Raw genomic sequence first — 22,771 nt, forward strand, 5'->3', positions numbered from 1 at the left:
CAACTGGGGACAATTTTGACCCTCCCCGGGCGGGGGGGGGGGGGGGGTCAGAGGTAGGGAGCTGTCCAGCCCATTGTAGGTTATTTAACAACATCACTGGCCTCTACCCACTAGATGCCAGTAACAGGCTCCCCATTTTAGTTGTGACAGCAATAAATGTCTTCAGACCTCACCAAACATCCCCTGGGGGGGGGGGAGGGTCAAAATTGTCCCCAGTTGAGAACTGCTGCTCTAATGTAAATCCCGGCCCATCATCTCCCGTAGGATTAACTTCAGTCTATAGACTGAAGACATCACAGGAAGCCAGAGGAGGGGGAGATGCGAGTGGGCCAGAGGAGCTTGGTTCTTGGAGGAGGAAGTGGCATCTGAACTGGGTCACAAAGGAATGGGGAGGATTTGGCTAATCTACCTAGAAGGACAGAGCTCCAGGTAGGGGAAACAGTGTGCTCAGAGGCAAGAGCGTACCCCACATGGCCATGCAGGTGTGTGTGCAATGCCCAAAGTGCCCAGCTGAGGGGACAAGTGGGAGGTGAAATGCAGCCCACCCTCCCCCAGCCAAGTCAGGCCCCTGGGCACCGGGCTGTGTCAGCCCAGAGGAAAGGGAGCCTTTTCCTAGTACAAAGGTATCTTGTGTTCCCCACCTCATAGGCTCATGATGCTGGATCTGTCCAGAGGGGGCCCTTTTTCTAATGACACACAAGCGCCACAGAGGCCAGCCAAGGCCCTGCAAATGAGCATGCCTTGGGATGGAGAGAAGAGGCAAGCCAGTGAAGTAGCCCCCACTCCATCAGGGGCTCTAGTTTTCTCTGGCCCTGGTTGGCCACTGCACTTCTCCACTCTGGTCTGTGGGGACCCCGCCCTGCCCTGTGGGGGCCCTGCATGGAAGAATGACCAGAAGTTCTTTCAAGAGCTCAAAGTAGGCTGAACCCAAAGGAGAAGGAAAGCTCTGAGAGAAGAGCCTGGACCTGGAGTCAGACCGCAGCCAGTGTGTGGGTTGGGATCACTGCCGCTGCCACCCCTCGGTGGAAAGGCCCTGCAGTTAGGCAACCACCCCTCAGGGAGGAACCTCTGCCCACAAGTACCTCCCCTCCTGCAAAGAGACATTCAGAACCTCCAGAAACCCCTTGCCCCATCACTTCCCTTTCTCTGCCCATCCAGCCAGCAGTGGGCCAGTAGAAACCAGGGTACAGTGCTCTTGGAGGTACATGAAGATGGTCACAGGGCACATATTTTGGCGTGGGTCATTGTAAGAGCCTCACAGGGTGAGCCTTCAGCTTCCACACACTCCTCCCCCTTGGGTGTGCTGCCTGGGCGCACGGAGGTCACTGAGGTCACGGTCCAGGGATGCTGCTGGTTCCCCTCCCACTTCCCATTTCATGATCACCCTTCTGCCACTTCTCAAAAGAAAGGCATTCTTCTCACCCATCCCAAGTGTTACCATGGCGCACTGACTTGGGGAAAAAATGGATGGTGCAAGGAAGCTACAATCTGAATCCTGGTATCCGTGTTGAGGAAAGGAATGACTAATGACTAGGTAAATCAACAAAGAGCTTCCAATTCTCTGCTTTCATTCAAAGTGAAGGAGAATCTCTTCTCATTGTCAGCTGATAGATTTTTAATGACCCACCCACATGATCTTTGACATATAACTCAAAAGGAATTTATAAAATTGATTGATATTGCTGTAACAAAACTCCTTATATTCCTTTGTACTTATGTGAAAAGGTTTCTGAGGTCAGCACTTGCATCTATTAAAACACACACACACACACACACACACACACACACACACACACACACAAATAGAATTACTGCTGAACCCTGACTTCATCTAGCAATGAGTAATATTCATCCATGGATATATGAACTAATTGGGGCAGGAAAAAAAGCTTCATCTCTTTAAGAAATGTATTTCCAATTAAGCTTTTTTTATGCTTCCTTAGAATCTATTAAAATTCCTAATAGCATTTGTTTTGATTAATTGTTCACTAGTTGTCATGGTACAAACCCAGATAGAATATTCTCTAATATTTAGAATCTATGGTCACAGGAAATTTAAAAAATTAATTCATTTTATATACATAGTTTTAGGAGAGAAGTATGATAAGGTGATACATAAAAGTCATTCAATCATAAAAATATAGGAGGATAAAATTCTGGAGGGGAAGTAGAATGAAAATATAAACTCAAAGAAAAAAAGAAAGATGACATTTTCCCTACTGTTAAGAACTTCACAAATTCTTTTAAAGGGATGGTGGTGGATATTCAGTCACTATAGTATTTCATTTGGAGATATTTTTCAGAGTTCTAAGACAGTTTTATTTTTTAGCGCACACACCGGAGAGCACACCTTATGTAACTATACCATGAAAAAAAAAAATTGAATGTTTGCTCCCACAAATGTGCAAGGGGTGGTACCTAGATTTTCACAATCCTTTTAGGAGTCTGCCAGAAAAACCTTTAGAGCCCCCACGGGCCCCCAAGCGTGGCTCTTGCTGGCAAAGAATGGGTGCCTAGAATGAATGAAAACCAACAAGTTTGAATATGCTCCTAAATCCTGGGGGACTTGAGGGCACCCTCAAAGCTGGGGGGCTCTCTCCCTGGTGCTCGGTTAGTGGGAAATGGACCAAGGACATCTCCCTTCATCCAATCAATACTTCCCTCCTGTCTTTTTTGTTTTGTTTTGTTTTGTTTTTTAAGCGTTCCTCTAAAATCTCAGTCTCTCCACTACAGATGTCCTGTCAGGTCGGTGAGAGCTCTCTCCTGGTTTGCCCCCGCTGCCTCCACGGCTCCTTTCCTCCAGGAGCCCGGAACCCCCAAAGCTGCCCCCCGGAACCCACGCCCACGCTGGCTGGGCACCCCGGGCGCGCGCGTGCCACCCGCTGCTTGCTCCAGGTCTCCGTGACTCTGGGCTCATCCTCACTCCCAGCTCCGCCGTGAGTTTTCTCATCTGGGTCTCCAGTAACATGGGGATAATAAGAACCAAGCGAGATGAAATGTGTACCTCCCCTGCCACCGAGACTTGCCTGCACCCAGAACTGGGCATCCAGTTTCTTTCAGCTAATCGTGGGGTGACAGCTTGTCACTGACCAACGATTACAGAAGGGCTTCCTAGCGTGCCTCTTCTTCGCGCCCAGGGAACCAAGGAGGGTTCCCAAATCCCCCAGGGCTCGTTTAGGTAACCCGCCAAGTAGGGGTGACGACAACGCCCTCCCCTTCCCGCCACCGGTGGGCGCGGGGAGCTATGAGGTCATGCTCAGGTCACGTGACCGCCGCCGTTTCTGTCTCTTCGGTACTCTTACCAGGACCTTCGGGGCGTGTGACTTTCAAACGGGTTCTCTCTCCCTCCTCCCTCTCGCTAGCGCTGGCCCCTTTCACACCAAGGGACCGTGTCAAAAGTCTAGGATGAATGGTACGGCTTCAAATGCTAGGATTTAAGGACTGGGGAAGAAATAAAGGAGGGGAGTAGGAAAAAAGAATCCAAGACTGCACTTCTTGCTGCTGCAGTTTGAAAACCAGGCTTAAGCCCTGTTCTTTAAAAATCTTTTCTGCCAAAGCAATTTGACATAGGTAGTAAAGAGATGTTTAAAAATCATCGTACTCTTAACCCATTAATTCCAGTTCTAGGATGCTTGTCTAAGGAAATAATCTAAATTGGGCAAAGGTTTAGGTACACAAAAATCGCTGACTTGTTATAGAAACTAAAAAATGTGTATGATGAACTTGAATAGAGTATAAAAGAATAATAATCAGGCAGGTGTTTAAAATGGTGATTTTCAAGAATTTTTCATGACATGGAAAATGCACGAAAAAAATGACCATAAGGAATATTTGTTGCACGTACACGTGCCAGATGTTCCTGCCAAATGATTTGTATAGATAGATTCTTACAACCATAGGAGACAGATTCTATTATTATCTTTCTTCTAAAAACTGTCCTCCAGGAGGAACTTATGTAAGGTTGACTAGCAAATAAAGTGTGAGACTTGAGGCTTAGAGTTTATCCAAAGGGCTAAGTGGCAGAAACAGGATTTGAACTCAGGGAATCTGACCCCAGGGTCCAGCCTCTTAACTCCCATGCTCTTAACTACCTTCCACAGTAGTAAGAAATCAGGATGAAACACTGCACATGCACCAATAGACCACACATGTACACACATGTGCTCCCTCACCCCCACAAGCTATGCATAGAAAAATAATGGAAGGACAGACTCCCATTTTCACAATGCTATCTCTCGGTGGTACAATTACCTGCGATTTAAATTTCTTTATACTACTCTGGATCTTTAGATTTTTCTACAATGTGTATATTAATTTGACAAGTAGACAAAATGTTACATACAGATTGATTCCACTAAAAAGCCGTGTGCTAATTGCAGCATCATTTATTATAATGAAAACTCAAGGTAACTCAAATGTCAATTACTATTTGAATAGATACAATAAATTATAAAACATATTAGGTGCAATAATTTGCAGGCATTGAAGGTGAAGTTTACACAGACCAAATGATTCCACATGGGAGGTGCAAAATGGTAGGCATATCATGCATAATTATTTGAAATATCATTGTGAAATCTGAAAATAAAAAAAATCACTGTATCAGGATGGTAAAATTATATACGATTTATAGAACGTTTTTGACTTCCATAATGTTTTTCTATTTCTTGTATAATAAAATTGTCAGGGGCACCTGGGTGGCTCAGTCGGTTGAGTGTCTGACTTCGGCTCAGGTCATGATCTCACGTTTGTGAGTTTGAGCCCCACATTGGGCTCTGTGCTGACAGCTCAGAGCCTGGAGCCTGCTTAGGATTCTGTCTCCCTCTCTCTCTGCCCCTCCCCTGCTCATGCTCGCTCTCTCTCTCTCTCTCTCTCTCTGTCAAGATGAAATAAACATTAAAAAAAAAGTAAATTAAAAAATTTTCATTGGGTTAAGGCTCATTTATCAAAATTAGCATGGATCACATGGGCATCTCTTTTGCCTTTCTGTTTTATTGCATTTCATTGCCAAAACACCCCAATGAGAATAGGCATTTCCTCCCTTTCTACTGTTAGGAAAATTAAGGCATAGAGAAGGTGAGTTACTTTGCTAACCTAGCAAATGAACAGAACTAGAACCCAGGCCTGTAATCTCCCTCCCGAGGGCTCTGGCCTATAAACAACACGGATTCTTTTGTGTAAGGACTGCATAGTGTTGCCTAGAGAATAGAAACCACTATTATTAAGACCCCAAACTGAGATCCAAATCTGGATTCTCTCCAATGGGTGAGAGCCTGGAGGCAGGAAACATGCCCTGTTGATGTTCTGTGCATCCAGAGTGGGGCTGCCTAGGGCCTAAGGCTTTCTCCCACCACTGTCCAAACCCCTGCACCCCTCCACCCACACCCAGCCAGGCTTGTCCCCATATGCAGACTCCTTGGAAACATGCCTTGCCCTTGGCTGGAAAGAGGCCAGCAGATTTGTAGTTTAACCTCCCCCATCCCCTGTAGGGTATAGCCCTGCTCATGGCCCCCATAAGAGGGGCAAGGACCCCAGAGGCTAGCATGTGTTGAACCAGGTAGGCACGAGAAGGAAGCCTGGAAAGAGAGATCAAAGGACGTCAAGAGTCAGCAATAGTGGGTGAGGCCAGCAGTGGGAAGCTGGGAGTTTCAGGGGTCCCAGGGAACTTGTCATCAGGCCGTCATTCTTCACTTAACAGATGGAGATATGACCTGCCAGGATTACACAATTATCAGAGAGAGTAGGGGTGAGTCCAATCCAAAGCCCAAGGGAATCAGTGGAAGACCAGTCTATGATTCTGCAGAGCCAGGCTTCATTCATTTAAGATATGCCCAGTGTCATACATACTTGCTTAGCAGATCTTTCTTTTCTTATGGGGCCAGAGCCAGTACCCTATCCCCAATTCCATCCCACTGGGGGTCAGTAACCCTCATGGCTCAAGGTGAGAAAAATCTGGGAAGTCACAGGGGTGGGGGCGGCTCCCTCTCCAGGAAAACAAACCCAACCTCCAAAATACATGAAACAAACCAATGGACTGAGAGTCCAGGGGTGTGTCCAAGTCCAAGAATTCCAGAGCCCAGTGAGGAAAGTTTCTAGAAGGCAGGAGGAGTCAGGAAGAGGCAGGGTTTGAGTGGTCCAGAAAGACATGCCGTAAAGAGCCAAGAGAAAACTGTATGATTCCATAGGTATACTAAGGGCGCAAAGTGCTAAGAAGTGGAGCTAAGCCCAGGATGAGCAGTTCCGATGGCAGGGAAGTGTCCTTAATAAGGAAAAAAGCAGATGGGAGATTGGATAGATGATTTGTACAAACAGTGCATGTAAGTTCCGACTACTCAACACAAAGGTGACGTTAAAGGTACTTTCTGTAAGTCATTGACCCCGAATGCTATAGGGCACCCAGGGAAGTGTTGCCCAGAAAGAGACCTGTCCATCTGTCTGAGCTGGCTGATGACTGGATATTTGCTTTCCTATTTCTACGGGGTCCATGCGGTTTCTTTTGAGCAAAGAAGGAGAGGCAAGTGCCGTTCCAGGGATCTAACAGAGAAGCTGGTGCATCTTACACGGTAAAATGAGCTCATGTCCTGCTTCTGCTGCTTCTGGAGCTGTTTGTGTGCTCCTTTGCCGCAAACCTGGTACCTGTTCTGTGAAACAGCAGCAGAGGACGTGCCAGCCTCCCCATGGCTGAGGAAAAGCCCAAGGAAGGCGTCACGACTGAGAGCAACCATCACATTTGAAGGCAGCAGGCAGGATGGTACTGTGGTGCTCTATAGGATTAAGAGGCATACGGCACTTAGTACACCAATGAAAGCCTAACGTCAATGACACACAAGGTTTGTCAATGAGGCAGCTCAGATTACAATTTGACAGGCAACCAATCAGTGAAACGGACAGACCTTCGCACTTGGAAATGGGGGATGGAAATACAACTGATGTGTCCCAGCAGCAGACAGGAGGTGTCTACTAAAAAGGGAAACTGCCACTTTACTCCAGAACTCTGTCCCTCCAGACCAAGAAGACATTCTCAATTAAAAACTGCAATTTGGATCCACCACATCCTGACTCCTACAGTATAGTTTTCTCTATTCTTCCATTTTCCCCTCTCCATTCCTCTATTGTACATAAAGTGTGCACGTACAAGAGCATATTGCGTGTTTAAAAATTTTTTAACGTTTACTTATTTATTTTTTCAATGTTCATTTATTTTTGAGAGAGGGACAGAGTGCAAGCAGGGGAGGGGCAGAGAGAGAGGGAGACACAGGATTCGAAGCAGCTTGAACTCACTAACCACAAAATCATGACCTGAGCCAACGTCGGACGCTTAACCGACTGAGCCACTTAGGTGGCTCAAGCATATTATGTTGTTTTTTTTTTTTTAACTAAATGGCCAGTGGTATGTTGTGATTAACATCAAATGGAGATAAGATGGGGAAAAATACTGATTCTATGAAAATAGCCCCCTTTTCCATGCTCATTCAGCTCTTGCCTTTACATCCTAGGAAGTTATTTTGTTCTCATTGTTTAACAACGTAAGAATTCTTTGATTGGAGAATTTTGATGTTTTTCATTTGTCATTGTAAAACCAAGGCAACTTTGTAATTTTCTAAATTTCATAAATTATAATTTTTTATAATTTTTTTGCACGTAGCCATTACATGTGGGGCAACCCATCTTTAAGTAGGGATAAATTATTCTAAAAGAAATAAATCCTGGGTAGTTCCCCTTCAAGTGTCTTGAGGTGTAAATAAGCTTCTTGTTTAAAAAAAAAAATGAGGTTGTGTGTCTTCCATGCTTGCGAGCCCTGAATGACTACCCATTGTACTTAGAATAAGCCCAAATTCCTTACATGCCACCCACGAGACCCAGTATGATGGGACACTGACCCTTCTCTCTTGCCATCACTCACTTAGTAAAGCCCCACTGACCTCCTATCTGCTCCTCAAACCGGGAGAGCTGTATGTGGCTGGTGCCTTATACTTGTAGCTCCCTCTGCTCCTAATGTCCTTCCCTTTTGCCCACCCTCCCCGTATGCATGGGAATGGCTGACTGCTTCCCCTGCTCTAGGTACCCAGGGCCCTACCCGAGCAGGGGTCACTGAAGGCCTCACTGTCCAAAACCCTTGACTTCTTTATGGCACTTAGATCACCCCGAAAGCACCAGCTGTCTGCTTGTTTGGGGTCCCCTCCCTAGCCCTGACCCCTCCCACTGGTGGCCAGGCCACCCACATTAGAATGTTGCTTTGTGAAAGCTGGGCATTAACTGCAAGGGACGCGCTGCCTGGCACAGCGCCTGACATTTGGTACCATTCAGTAAATATCTGTGGAATGGATGGATGAATGAATGAATGAATGAATGAATATGATGTCTGCTTATTTGAATTCAATTGACTGAAAGAAAACCCAGGACTCAAATGCCAAACGGGGAAAAATGAGAATCTTCAAATACTCACTTTCATTTGCGTTTTGCAGTTGAGCACCAACGCGTCATGCTTCTACTTTTTCCTCTCTTCCCTCCTCCCTCCCCCCTTCCCCTTCTTGCTTCCACGGAGGTCCACTAACACCTGCCATGTGCCAGGTCTGGGCTAAGTGCTGTGTGATGGTCCCCGCTTCCCCCCACTCTGATCCCCAACATGCCTCTCCAGGCCTCCAGTCTTTCCCTGGGTCCCCCTCAAGTTACATCCCTTGTGCAGTCACCTACAGGTACCCCTTCTCTGTGGGCCTTCACTGTGACTGAGCCCTGAGGTCAGGACACCCTGGGAAGGAGAAATGAAAGATTCTCCAAGGAACCAGCCATGGCCATGTGTTGGCTAACATGTTTGTCTGGAGTCAATGTTCTGGACGATCTATACAGCAAGTTTTTCATAAAATGAATGACAACAACCTTGTCTTTTCAGGTGTCTTCTTTGCAGTCCCAGGAGTCTTATCAGCTGATTATGACTCTGGACTGCTTCCTTGCTTCCTCTAAGCTTCAGATTCAAAGGAGCATTTGGCTCTCTCAATCCCTTCGAGTTCTAAATCTTCTGTAAGCACCAGGACACGAATCCATTCAGGCTTGGTAGCAGCCAGGATGAGTCAAACCCTCTGTGGGCTCATCTCCCAGTGACAAAACATCATTCCAGGGTGTGGGGGAGGGTGTGGTGAGCTGGGCCGAGGGTCTGCCAGGACTCTCTCTTGGAGCTGGGACCCCTTTGGCTGTGCCTGCAGTGAGAAGCCTTCCAGTGAAAGGGATGCTGTCCTTCAGAAAAGGCCACTGGATGAGCTGTGGGATTGTATGGGAAAGCATGGGGTGCTCTGACAGCAAAGGTTTATCATGCTTTGGAATCGAGTTTAGGAAGGTGGGGTGGGAGGAAAAACTCGATCCTTTCCCAGTGCCATCAATAACGGGCATGATTTCAGAGATGAGGTAATGGACTGAGAGGGCACAGGGAAGGATACAGAGGAGTGCAGAGGAAGGGGGCAAAGCCCTAAGCAATTTCCCCCAGAGAACTCAGCAAAGGGCTGCACCTGCTCCCCAGAGGCATGGGGAGTTGTGGTTGGCCCAGAATAGATCTGATGACCCACTTCTGGGGGTCTTGGGACCCCAGAAAGAGGAAGCCCTGCAACATTTTCTTTTTTAAGTTTATTTATTTATGTTGAAAGACAGAGAGAGAGAGAAAGAGAGAGAAAGAGCAGGGGAGGGGGAGAAAAAGAGGGGGAGAGAGGGGGAGAATCCCAGGCAGGCTCCACATTGTCAGTGTGGAGCCCGATGGGGGGCTCGATCTCATGAATTGTGAGATCATACATAACCTGAGCCAAAACCAAGAGTAGGATGCTTAACTGACTGAGCCACCCAGGCACCCCCCCTGCAGCACTTTGTAATCTGCTGGTCTGCTTTCCTGGTCTCCTCTGAGGTTCTAGCACACGCTCAAACATCCCCTCCATTTCTGCCTTTGCAGGTAACTCAAAATTGGAAAATTAAATCTATGTTCTCCTTCCACCAGACTACCCCTGCCAACAGGATTCCTGGGTCCCTGGGGCAGAGGCCTCAGGGAGGGGCAGGGCCTGGCTACGGTGGGTGTTCAGACCCCCCCAGCTGCCCCCCAGCAGGGAATGAGCCTGCAGAGGCAGCCTCCCCATAAGCACAGCCTCTGTCTGCATCAGCGGCAAACAGTTTCCCTAGCACCTCGGGAGGAAGTGTTAATGAGGAGAGCGGTGGGGAAGGGTTGCGCCTGCCTGTGGTTGTAACAGTTTGCTCCTTTTGGCTCAAAGGGACTGAGGAGCTTACACACGTCTTCTTGAGGGTAGGACAGTTACCATTAATAAAGAATGTGTGTACATTTATACCGGCCAACTAACCAAAAGTGCCAAGTGCAAGCATTTCTAAAGCAAAGACTCCTGCACGAGCACAGCTGTCAGAATGCAGCTCAACCCACAGGTCAAGGCCAGTGTTGAAGGCTAAGGTTTGCCTCTCCCATGGCTGAGGTCCCTGGGGAGGACCCAGCCCCTCCACAGCCCCTACCTTTGCACTCAGGTCCAAAGCAAAGTTTCTCCCATCTGGGAGGGAAGGGATGCAATAAACCCACAGGTTTGTCCAGAAGGTAACCAAGCCCGACTGAAGTGAGGCAGGGGACTGTCCTACTTGAGCTCGGGCTCCGCCCACCTGCAGCCTCCCAGGGGAGGAGGAGGGCACAGTACAGAAGGATGTTCTTGTCAAGCACGGGTCCTGGATTACAGTCCTGGCACTCTTCCCCTGGCCCCCATCTCACACACTTGCCTCTTTCTATGGCACAATCTATGGGTTGAAGAGGAGAAAGACTCTGAAGGCCTCCATCCAGAAACCAGAGCCAGGTGGGGAAAGAGTATAACAACCCCAAAGTCTGTTCAGAATCTACTACAACCACACCCAAGGTCAGCAGTAACTAACAAGGGAGCAGGAAATGGGAAGAAAAAAGAATCAAGACGCTGCCCCTGCCCATAAGGAGCTATGTCTAAAAAGATGGGCTGGGGCGCCTGGGTGGCTCAGTCGGTTGAGCGTCCGACTTCGGCTCAGGTCATGATCTCACAGCTCGTGAGTTCGAGCACCATGTCAGGCTCTGTGCTGACAGCTCGGAGCCCTGGAGCCTGCTTCAGATTCTGTGCCTCCCTCTCTCTCTGCCCCAACCCACTCGCATTCTGTCTCTGTCTCTCTCAAAAATAAACATTAAAAAAAAATTTAAAAAAATAAAAATAAAAAGATGGGCTGAGTAGAAAAAGCAGCTAAGAGTAAATAAAGGTGGTGCATGAAAGGTCCTCATCAGGAACTGTATAGTGCTTGCAGCCAGGGACGGTGAGGGAGCAGTGCTCCTTAGACACCGGGGTTTTTGTTCCACTGAGGGGACGTTATGAGGGAGGAGACTGGAGCCCAAAGGTTGAGAGGCTGAGGAGGAGAAGTTTGGGGAGAAAGAGAAAGTATCTGGCAGCCTCGGGAGACAGAAAGGTTTGGGAAAACATAGATATTTTAAGTGTGACTTAAACTCCTCAACTTAACTTTGCACAAAACCTTCATAAAATCCACCCGTCAGTTGTTTTGGAGATGAATTAATGTCAGGAGCCCCACTGATGGATTGAAGGCGGCTCAGATGGCCAGAGCTGGGGCGGGCAAAGGGGGTTCAGACACTCCTGGATTACAGCAGAAAGTGGGGTCTGGGTTTCCAGGAGGGGAGGCGGCTAAGGGCTTGGGCAACAGGGAAGGGAATGCTTTGCCGGGCCTGCCTGGCATGACGGCTATGGCAGGAGGGGGAGGGCTCTGAGGAGAAGAACATTCTTATAAGAAAAAGCTGTAAGATGATGCAAAGCTACCAGAATGCCTCAAGCCTGAACCAGTGAAAGAGTCTTCTGGCAGACAGAGTGAGGGGCAGAGGGCAGTGGTAAGACGTAAGTCATTAATTCTAGTCTCTTCCAGCCTGTATATCAGTGAATGTGACCTATCTCACAAAAGAGCTGCGTAGGTTATTTATCATCTCTCACTTGGACTGGTAAATAACCCCCAACAGGGCTCCTGCCTCCAGCCTCTCCATCCCTCCAATGTATTTTCCACACACAGTGACGCTAGCGTAATCTTTTAAAAGTCCAGCTCTCACGATTTCACTCCTGTTTAAAGTCCTTCACGGGGCACCTGGGTCAGTTAAGCATCCGACTTCGGGTCTGATCATGATCTCACGGTTCCTGAGTTGGAGTCCCGTGTCAGCCTCTGTGCTGACAGCTCGGAGCCTGGAGCCTGTTTCAGATTCTGTGTCTCCCTCTCTCTCTGTCCCTCCCCCACTCACGCTCTGTCTCCCTCTGTCTCAAAAATAAACATTAAAAAAAATTAAAGTCCTTCAATGACCACTCATCACCCAGCCACCAGAATTAACCTAACTCCTGAGCAACGCACACAGCACCTCATAATCAGGCTCTGTGCCTCTTTCCAGCTTCGTCGTGGTCACTTTGCCCTCATCCCTCAAACTTCACCACACTGAACTACACACAGTTCCTCTAACACAATTTGCTTTTTCACACCTCAGGGCCTTTGCATATGCTTCCCTCCCACCCTTTGCTTGAAATGCTTACTTCGGCTCAACTGGCAGCACCCCAGAAGCCTTCTGTGACCTTCTCTTCCCGTTACCATATTCTCACAGTACCTCTAATACAACTCTCAGCTGGCACTCGCACACTGTATTCTTCACAGTCAGCACCTAGCACAGGGCCTAACTCATTGCTGGTGTTCACAAAATGTTCGATAAATGACTGAACTCACAACTCAAAAAGACCCACACAGAAGACACCCTTGGCAGAGTCTCTCTCGCTGACACCCCCTTTCCTCTGAGAACTGCCCCAGGTGTCATGTGGACCAAAGGTGGACATTTGACCTAAACTGGGCCAAACAGATCCCCTCTCTGGAAAGTGGAATTGGCTCCAAGAGAAGTAAGTTTGTTTCTGGAACTACAACATGCAAACTTTAGAATGTAAATTTTCTGAGGCATGTCCACCCCACCGTTCAAATCGTGCAGTAGGGAAAGTCACTCCCACAAGAAAGAAAACAAAACAGCCGGCTAGAGGATTTCGGATGGCTTTCAGGTTCCCAGGTCCAGCCCTCTCCTGAGACCGTAAGACATTCCTATCCCCAGGCTCCGTGAGACACCCCTGTTTCCTAATAATGTCTGCTACTTTGTGTTTGAGATTCCAAACATTTCTGTTCCTGACCACATAAGCCGAATTCTGTCCTTGGCAGAGCTGCTTGGGGCTTCTTTTCTTCAAAAAATTTTTATGTTAATACATAAACTACACTTGGGCATAGATTAGACTGTAAATCAATAAACCTGTGCAGAACTAGCAACATAATTTACAGGGCCCAATGCAAAATGAAAACACCCTTGGTTCAAAAAGTACAATTAAAGGTCCTAAAATACAAAGCTTTTTCTTCTGTAGTCTCTCTTTTGACTTGTCATGGTATTTATTTGCTATTTAATGGCTAAGTAAACAAATATTAACATTTTACTTTTTTAATGTTTACTTATTTTGAGAGAGAGAGACAGAGAGACAGAGAGAGAGAGACAGAGCATGAGGGTGGGGTGGGGCAGAGAGAGAGAGACACATAGAATCTGAAGCCAGCTCCAGGCTCCGAGCTGTCAGCACAGAGCCTGACTCAGGGCTTGAACTCACAGACATGAGATCATGACCTGAGCCAAAGTCAGAAATCCAACAGACCAAGTGAGCCACCCAGGCGCCCCAATAAATATTAACATTTTAAATCATTAACATGAATTTTATCATTTATCTTTATATTGCATAATATGTGTATGGAGAATCACCAACATATACAATCTGTGTTTCTTGGTTTCTCCTGGAAGATATGTCAAGCCGGCCAAAGAGCTGAGCCTAAGTCCCCCGCAGGCACTGAGCTGTGTGATGGAGAATTCCATCAGATACTGGAAGACTTTCCGGGGCAAGTGCAGCCCCTCAAAGCTCCTGAAGTTCCCAATCTGAGACTCTGGCCCAGCAAGCTTGACAGCTGCTGGGTCCATCTTCCCATCAGCCCCCAGATCCACGTGCTATGTCCTGGCTGGAGTCAGGGAGGTTAAGCCAGACATCTCCCATTACAGTGGACTGGCCAACCCAACCCACAGCAGACAGGTGAATCCCAGGGTCTTTAAACCTCCACACCTGGATGTGCTTAGCATCTGGTGGGCAAGAGACTCACCCTCACCAACTCACTTGCTGAATGTGCCATGGATCTGCCATTCTGGGGCAGAAATGGCAACCATCATGCCCACCTCTAAGATTTTACAGAACATGCACACACTGTTGACCCTCCCTGCATGCACACCGGCCCACACCAGCCCTCACCAAAGGCAGAAAGCAGCACTGTTCACTGGGTGAGGGAGGGGGAGGCTGGGTCTCAGGGCACCAGCAAGCTGGGAAGTGAGTGGTCAAGAACCCATCCAGGGAGGAGGGTAGGCTTCAGTAGCCGGTACCAGGCATGAGCCAAGGCTCCAAGCCCCTGGCACGGGCTCCGAAGACCCATCAGGTTTCACTTGCAATACACACCTTCAAAGATAAAACTAAGAATTTCAAGGCCTTGGCTACAGAGCACTAAACCCTGAGTGCCGGGCTCTTCTGTTCATGGAACCATGTGTAACTATGCTGCTTATACACCCTGTACACACGAGAAAGCTCTCTAAATCCCATTAAATTACAGAAGCACAGAAAGCTGAAGGAAAAGAAGGAAAACACACTTCAGATAATATTAACAATCTTTAGAGCACTCAGACCCACAAGCCATTAATATCATGCCCATCTCATCTGAAGGACAAGCTAAAGAGCAGATGTCTTCACTCCCTTCCATCTAGACTGTTGAATTGACCAGAAGATGTGGTATGTGTGGATAAACCAGAAGTAGATTTCTAAGCGTTTTCAGGTTTTATTCCAAAATACAATGCCTTTAGCCATTCAAAGGCTATTTCGTGAAAGTAGATAGAATCCTATCAAAGCAGCAAAGAGGAGGAAACATTACTAGTTTCCTTTGCCCTAATAACTTAGGCTTTTATGGCTGGACAATTCAACATGAGTTTCCCTTCTCAGAGGCTTATATAAAAAACTTTCTGTTGGCATTGGCTCCAAACAAAGCCTTTCGTATATCAGGCATCTTTTGCTGGGCTAAGAGATCCAGTCGGCTTTCTAGGGTATTCGAAACCTTTATTCTCTGATTGCTGCTGTAGACCTCCACTCCTCCAGCTGCATTGGTAGCCAGGTGCACCTCTTGATCCACTTGGACTTCCACACATTTTTGGGAGACCATCATGTATTCAGGGATGGCTTTTTGCACTGCAGCCTCCACCAGGAGGAGGTCCTGTGGCCTGCAGCGTACAATCGCCACGGGCTCCAGCAGTCGGAGCAGACCCTGAAGCACTAGCTTATCCAGCAGCCCCTGGTAGATTGCTGGATCTGCCACAATCCCACTAAGTCTCAGCTTCGCATCACTCAGCAACTCTGAGATGAGGTCATCTCGGGCTCTCAGGACTTTCAGCCTTGCCTGATTCCTCATGGTAGACATCTGGATCTTCTTCTGCTGCTCTATCTGCTTCTCCTTCTTCTCGTAATACTCCATAATCTTCAGTCGTTGGGTTTGCACAAGACGTCCTTTCTCAATGTTGAACTCTTCCTCAGACTTGGCATCTATTTCTTCGGCCTTCTCATTGGCTTCCTGCTCAATGAAAGCCATCATGTGCTTAATCTGCTTCTGCACATCGACATCACTCAAAGCCATGGTTGTTCCTGGAAAGGGAGGCAGAGGGAGAACCGGCAGTCCCTCTGGTTCCTTTGATTTAGGACTGTGTTTCAGGAATGACCTTGGAGTTTCACTTCCTTAGCTATGGAGTGCATAAGGGAAGGAAGGAGAGAGTCAGAATCCAAAAGGAAGGATTGCGAAGATCATCTATCACTGTTCATTTCACAGATGAGGGAACTGAGACCCAGGAAGGAAAAGCAACCTGTCCAAGATCATACCCTATAAGAAAAGAGATGTGAACACGGGTTCCCAGAGTTCTACCTCTGCTACACTCAACACTTTTGCATCATCAAATGATTAGAAAATTAGGGTACGCTTAGTCCAGAAGATTTTTAGACAGTGATGGCTTTAAGACTCAGATAGCAAGTTGAAGGGATGAAATGCCAAATTAACACAGAAATGGGAAGTGTATGTCCATTTTGGTCTGGAATGGGCTGGGGAGAAGTATAAGAAAATCACTGTCAGACGGGATTCAATCCAGGAAGGCTGTCTAGAGGCAGAAGGGTTTCAAGATCCCTCAACTAATACAAAAAGGCAGAATACTAGTAGACAGATGATGACATCTTGGAGAGAACTGGGAGTGGGAGGGGTTGGGGGTAGTCTTTTCACTGGAAGTGTACATTTGAATCACATAGGGAAACTTTCAGAAAAACAGATTTCTAGGCCCCACTACAGACTACTGAATTAGAATCTCTATCAATAGGGTCTGACAATCTACATCTTAAAAAGCCTTCCTGGGATGCTTAATGAGCTCAGAAAAAAGATACATGAACAGAATAAGACTAGCAACAAAGAGATAGAAAATATTTAAAAGAACCAAACAAATTTTGGAGCTAAAGAATGTAACTGAATTGAAAAATTCACTATAGGAGTTCAACAACAATCTTAATTTAGAGAAGAATAAACCAACAAATTCAAAGACAGGTCATTTGAAATTATCCAGTCAGAGATACACATTAAAAAAAAAAACAGTTTAAGAAAGCCTAAGGGACATATGGGATATTGATAACTGAATCAATATATGCAATATGGGAGTTCCAGTGACAGAAAACTTATTTGAAGAAACACCCCCAATGTTGGAAAAAAGAAATGGACATCCATGGTCACAAATGAAAATGAGAAAGGAATCAAGACACATCACTAAAACCAGTCAACAAAAAGGAAGGCAGCAGGAGAGGAAGAGGAGCAAAAAAGCTACAAGACATATAGAAAACAATGAACAAAATGGCAATAGCATGTTCTTCCCTATCAGTCATTACTTTAAATGTAAATGGAGTAAACTCCCTAGAGTGGCTGAATAGGTAACCTTCTTTTAAAAAAGGATTCAAGGGGCACCTGGGTGGCTCAGTTGGTTAAGCATCTGACTTCAGCTCAGGTCATGATCTCATGGTTTGTGGGTTCAAGCCCCACATCGGGCTCTGTGCTGACAGCTAGAGCCTGGAGCCTGCTTTGGATTCTGTCTCTCTGTCTCTCTCTCTCTCTCTCTCTCTCTCTCTCTCTCTGCTCCTCTCTTGTTCACTCTCTCTCTCTCAAAAATAAATAAACATTTAAAAAAAATTTTTTTAAAGATTCAGATATATGCTGTCTATAAGATACTCACTTTAGATTTAAGGACACACATAGGATGAAAACAAAAGAATGGAAGGAGATATTCTGTGCCAATAGTAACCAAAAGAGAGCAGGAGTGGCCATACTTAGGTCATATAAAATAGATTTTAAGTCAAAAACTGTTACAAGGGACAAAGAAGGATATTTTATAGTGGTAAAAGATAATTTTACTAGGAAGATATAATAATTATAAATATAGATATATGCACCCAATATCAGAGCACCCAAATATATGAAGCGAAAGTTGTCAGAAGTGAAGGGAGTAATAGACAGCAACACAATAATATTAGGAGATTTTAATACCCCATTTTATTAATGGGTAGAATATCCAGACAGAAGATCAACAAGGAAACAGAGGGCTTGGAACAAAAATATAGACCAAATGGTCCTAACAGACATATAGACATACACAGAACAGTCTACCCAACAACAGCAGAATCCACTTTCTTCTCAAGCACACATGGCACATTTTTCAGCATAGATCATGTTAGGTCATAAAACAAGTCTTAAAAAATTTAAGAATATTGAAGTCATATCAAGTATCTTTTCTAACCATGATGGAATGAAACTAGAAATCAATAGCAGAAGGAAAATTGGGAAATTCACAAACATAGAGAAATTAAACAACACACTCTTAAACAACCCATGGGTCAAAGAAGAATCCAAAGGGGAATTAGAAAATATCTTGAGATAAAAATTAAAATACAATATATCAAAACTTATGGTATGCAACAAAAGCAGTACTAAGAGGGAAGTTTATAGCAGTAAATGCCTACATTAAAAAAAAAAAATAGTCAAGGGGCACCTGGGTGGCTCAGTGGGTTAAGCGTCTGACTTTGGCTCAAGTCGTGATCTCATGGTCTGTGAGCTAGAGCCCTGCATCTGCTCTGTGCTGACAGCTCAGAGCCTGGAGCCTGCTTCAGATCCTGTGTCTCCCTCTCTCTCTGCCTCTCCCCCACTCACCCTCTCTCTCAAAGATAAACATTTTTTAAAAATTTTAAAAAAGATAGTCAAACAGTCTAATTCTATACCTCAAGGATCTAGAAAAAGAACAAACTAAGCCCAGAATTAGCAAAATAAAGGAAATAAAGCAATAAAACTAAAAGTTGGTTTTTGAAAAGATGAACAAAATTGACAAACCTTTAGATGGACTAAAAAGCAAACAAACAGAGAAGACTCAAAATCAAAATGAAAAAGGAGTACTAATGCAGTCACCGAAATACAGAAATAAAAAAGGATTATAAGAGACTACTATAAACAGTTATACACTGACAAACTGAAGAAACTAGAAGAAATAGATAAATTCTTGGAAATATACAACTCACCAAGACTGAATTATGAAGAAACTGAAAACCTGAACATATCTATATAGTAAGGGGATCGAATCAGTAATCAAAAGCCTTTCAAAAAACAAAAGCCCAGGACCAGATGGGCTTCACTGGAGAATTCTACCTAAAATTTAAAGATTAATGCTAATCCTTCTCAAACCCTTCCAAAAAACTGAAGAATGGGGAACACTTCCAAAGTCATTTACGAGGCTGGTACTAACCTCATACCAAAGCCAGACACTCCAAGAAAAGACAACTACAGGCCAGTATTCCAATGAACATAGATGCAAAATCCTCAACAAATACTAGCAAACCCAATTCAACAGAACATTAAAAGAATCATACACCATAACCAAGTGGTATTTATCCCCACAGTGCAAAGATGGTTCAACATACAAAAATCTATCAATGTGATACACCGCATTAACAGAATGAAGGACAAAATCACATGATCATTCTAATAGATTCAGAAAAACATTTAACAAAATTCAGCATCCTTTAATGATAAAAACACTCAAAAACTAGGAATAGAAGGAAATTACCTCAATTTAATACAGGCCATATATGAAAAGCCCACAGCCAATTTCATACTCAATAGTGAAAAACCAAAAGATCTAAGTCTTTCCTGTAAGAAAGATCTAAGTCTTTCCTCTAAGGTCAGGAACAAAACAAGGATACTAACTCTTGCCACTTTTGTTCAACATACTATTGGAAGTCTTAGCTATAAGCAATTAGACAAGAGAAAAAAATAAAAGGTTTCCAGATCAGAAAAAAAGAGGTAAAATGATTTCAGATGACATAATCTTGTATCTAGAAAACCCCCGTGATTCCACAAAAAAACTGTTGGAATAAAATAATTCAGCAAGTTTGCAGGATATAAAATCAACATACAAAAATCAGTTTCTATACACTAACAATGAATAATGCAAAAAGGAAATTAAGGCAACAATTCAGTATAATGCTAAGAGAAATAAATCAGTCAGAGACAGACAAATACCATGTGATTTCATTCATATGTGGAAATTAAGAAATAAAACAAATGAATAAACAGGGAAAAAAAGAGAGATAGACAAAAATCCAGACGCTTAAATACAGAAAACAAACTGGTCCTTGCTAGAGGGGAAGTTGGTGGGGTGTGGGTGAAATAGATAAAGGGGATTAAGAGTAATGAGCATTGAGACATGTATAGAATTGTTGATGATTCGTTATATTGTACATCTGAAACTAGTATAACACTGTGTTACATATTGGAAGAAAAAAAAGATGAAGCCAGTTGATAATGTATGTAAACTGCTTAGAACAATGCCTTGGAACACAATAAGTGCTATTATTATTTCTACTACTAAAAAACAAAAAGGAAGAAAGAAAGAAAGAAAGAAAGAAAGAAAGAAAGAAAGAAAGAAAGAGAAAAGAAAAGAATCCCATTTAAAATATCATCAGAAAAGAACAAAATACTAGGAATGAACTTAACCAAGGACACCAAATGCTTGTACACTAAAAACTACAAAACACTGCTGAAAGAAACTAAATTAAGACACGGATAAATGTAAAGACATCCTATGTTCATGGATTAGAAGACTTAATATCAAGATGTTCATACTAACCAAAGCCATCTACAAATTCAATACAATCTCTACGAAAGTCCCAATGACATTTTTTTGAAGAAAGAAAAAAAATTCTAAAATTCATATGGAACCACAAAGGACCCTGAATAGCCAAATAATCTTGAAAGAGAACAAAGTCAGGGGCCTTACTCAAAACATATTACAAACCTACAGTAATTAAAACAGTATGGTACTGGCATAAAGACACAAATATAGACCAATGGAGCAGAATACAGGGCCTAGAAATAAACCTACACATATATCATACATGATCTCTGACAAAGGTGTCAATACCACACAACAGGGAAAGGACAGTCTCTTTGACAAATGATGCTAGGGAAACTGGATATCCACATGCAAAAGAATAAAATTGGACCTTTATCTTACACTATACACAAAAATCAACTAAAAATGTATTAAAGACTTAAACATAAGACCTAAAAGTACAAAACTCCCAGAATAAAACATAGGAGAAAATCTTCATAATATTGGTCTTGGCAATGATTTCTTGGCATGACACCAAGGCAACAGACAATAAAAGCAAAATAGACAAATGGGACTACATCAAACTCAAAATACGCACAGCAAAGGAAAACAATACGGCAACCTATGGAATAGGAGAAAATATTTGCAAACCATATAACTGATAAGGGGTTAATATCCAAAATATATAAGAAACTCCTACCACTCAATAACGAAGAACAAACAAAAAAGAAACAAGTTAATGAGCAAAGGATTAGACATTTCTCCAAAGTAGACATACAAATGCCCAGAAGGTATGTGAAAAATGCTCAGTATCACTAACATTAGGGAACTGCAAATAAAAACCAGAATGAGATATTATCTTATACCTGTTAGGATGGCCATTATCAAGAGAGAAAGAAAGAAAGAAAGAAAGAAAGAAAGAAAGAAAGAAAGAAAGAGAAAGAGAGAAAAAGAGAAAGGGAGAAAGAGAAAGAAAGAGAGTGAGGGAGGGCAGGAGGAAGAAAGGAAAGAAGGGAGGGAGGGATAAAGGAAGGAAGAAAGAAAAAGAAAAGAAAAAAGAACATAACAAGTGCTGGCAAAGATGTGGAGAGATTAGAACTTTTGTGCACTATTGGTGGGAATGTAAAATGGTGTAGCAGCTATGAAAAATAGCATGGAGTTTCTTCAAACAATTAAAACAGGACTACCGTATGATTCAGCAATCCCACTTCTGGGTATTTACCCAGAATTAAAATCAGGATCTTGAAGAGATATTAGCATTCCCATGTTCATTGCAACACTATTCACAACAGCCAAGATATGGAAACAATCTAAATGTGCTTCCACCACCAATGAATGGATAAAGAAAATGTGGTATATACCTAGAATGGAATATTATTCAACCTTAAAAAAAAAAAAAGTGGGGCGCCTGGGGGGCTCAGTTGGTTAAGCATCCGACTCTTGGTTTTGGCTCAGGTCATGATCTCCCAGTTCGTGGATTCGAGCCCCGCATCAGGTTCTGTGCTGCTGGTACGGAGTCTGCTCAGGATTCTGTCTCCCTCTCTCTCTGCCCCCTCCCCTGATTGCTCTCTATGTCTCTCTCTCTCTCTCTCTCTCAAAAATAAATAAATAAGCATTTAAAAATTAAAAAAAAAAAGAAAATCCTATGATATGTTACAACATGGATGAATCTTGAGGATACTTTGCTGAGTGAAATAAGTCAAGCACAGAAGGAAAAATACTGCATAATTCTATTTACATGAGGTATCTAAAGTGGTCAAAGTCAGAAGCAGAAAGTAGAATGGTGGTTGTTAGGGGCTGGGGTTAGGGAAAATGGGCAAATGGGTGTAGAGTTTCAGTCAAGATGAAAACGTTCTAAAGATCTGTGTCACAACGTAGATACAGTTAATAATACTGTACTGTACACTTAAAAATGTATTAAGAGGGTAGATTTCATATTCTGTGTATTTTACCACAATTCAAAAATTAAAAAAAATTGGACTGCTGCCCCAGAAAGATGCACCACTCACCAAGTTTGGTGGTAAAACAACCCAATGTTTGTGACGAAGACCAAAACTTACTTTGGTTCAAAGTCTAAGAAAGTGTCCTGTTATTTCAGGATGTGATTTTTTAAAAACTGCACTTTTGTAAACAGAGCAAAACATTCTCTGCTCCTAAATAAGGCAATGAAGTGATTTTTTTAAGTCTTCCTGGGTAATCTTGCTTGGTCACCAGCTTTGGGATTGAAAGCAGAGAGCGGGAGATCCAGGAAGCCCCAGGTTATGTCGTAGAGGGGAAAATGTACCAGACGAACCCTTACCAGCGTCCTGCCAAGGGTCAGCCTCTGCTCTGGCGCCGGGAGTCTGTGCACGGAATGTGGAACTTGGAACGCTCCCTGGAACCTGGCACTGTTGCTTCCTTCTTTCTGCAAAGGACCCTCGCGGTCTGACCAGGCAACTCGAATCCAAAGAGCCAGGCTGTCACTGG

At 44.2% G+C, this 22,771-nt stretch overlaps 1 protein-coding gene and 1 pseudogene across 2 annotated transcripts; one reads left to right on the forward strand and one right to left on the reverse strand.

Annotated features, from left to right (window-relative positions):
• The first annotated feature begins 6,351 nt into the window (after positions 1-6,351).
• LOC125936235 (small ubiquitin-related modifier 2-like) lies at positions 6,352-7,026 on the forward strand (annotated as a pseudogene).
• A 7,867-nt stretch (positions 7,027-14,893) lies between these two features.
• ATP6V1E2 (ATPase H+ transporting V1 subunit E2) lies at positions 14,894-22,771 on the reverse strand. Of its 2 annotated transcripts, none has more exons than XM_049650228.1 (2): positions 22,605-22,771; positions 14,894-15,767 (listed from the first exon to the last, which is right to left on the reverse strand). In XM_049650228.1, exon 2 carries the CDS (start codon positions 15,757-15,759, stop codon positions 15,079-15,081), a length of 681 nt encoding a protein of 226 aa, XP_049506185.1. In that variant the 5' UTR covers positions 15,760-15,767; positions 22,605-22,771; the 3' UTR covers positions 14,894-15,078. The 2 variants fall into 2 exon arrangements, with proteins under 2 accessions (XP_049506185.1, XP_049506184.1); XM_049650227.1 differs by having other exon boundaries at positions 14,894-15,862; positions 22,605-22,768.

This window comes from Panthera uncia (genome assembly GCF_023721935.1).
Source record: "Panthera uncia isolate 11264 chromosome A3 unlocalized genomic scaffold, Puncia_PCG_1.0 HiC_scaffold_11, whole genome shotgun sequence".
Classification (NCBI taxonomy): Eukaryota; Metazoa; Chordata; class Mammalia; order Carnivora; family Felidae; genus Panthera; species Panthera uncia.

Bases quoted from the DNA above. Each gene is read 5' to 3' on its own strand.
- ATP6V1E2 (XM_049650228.1), bottom strand. From the start codon at position 15,759: ATGGCTTTGAGTGATGTCGATGTGCAGAAGCAGATTAAGCACATGATG.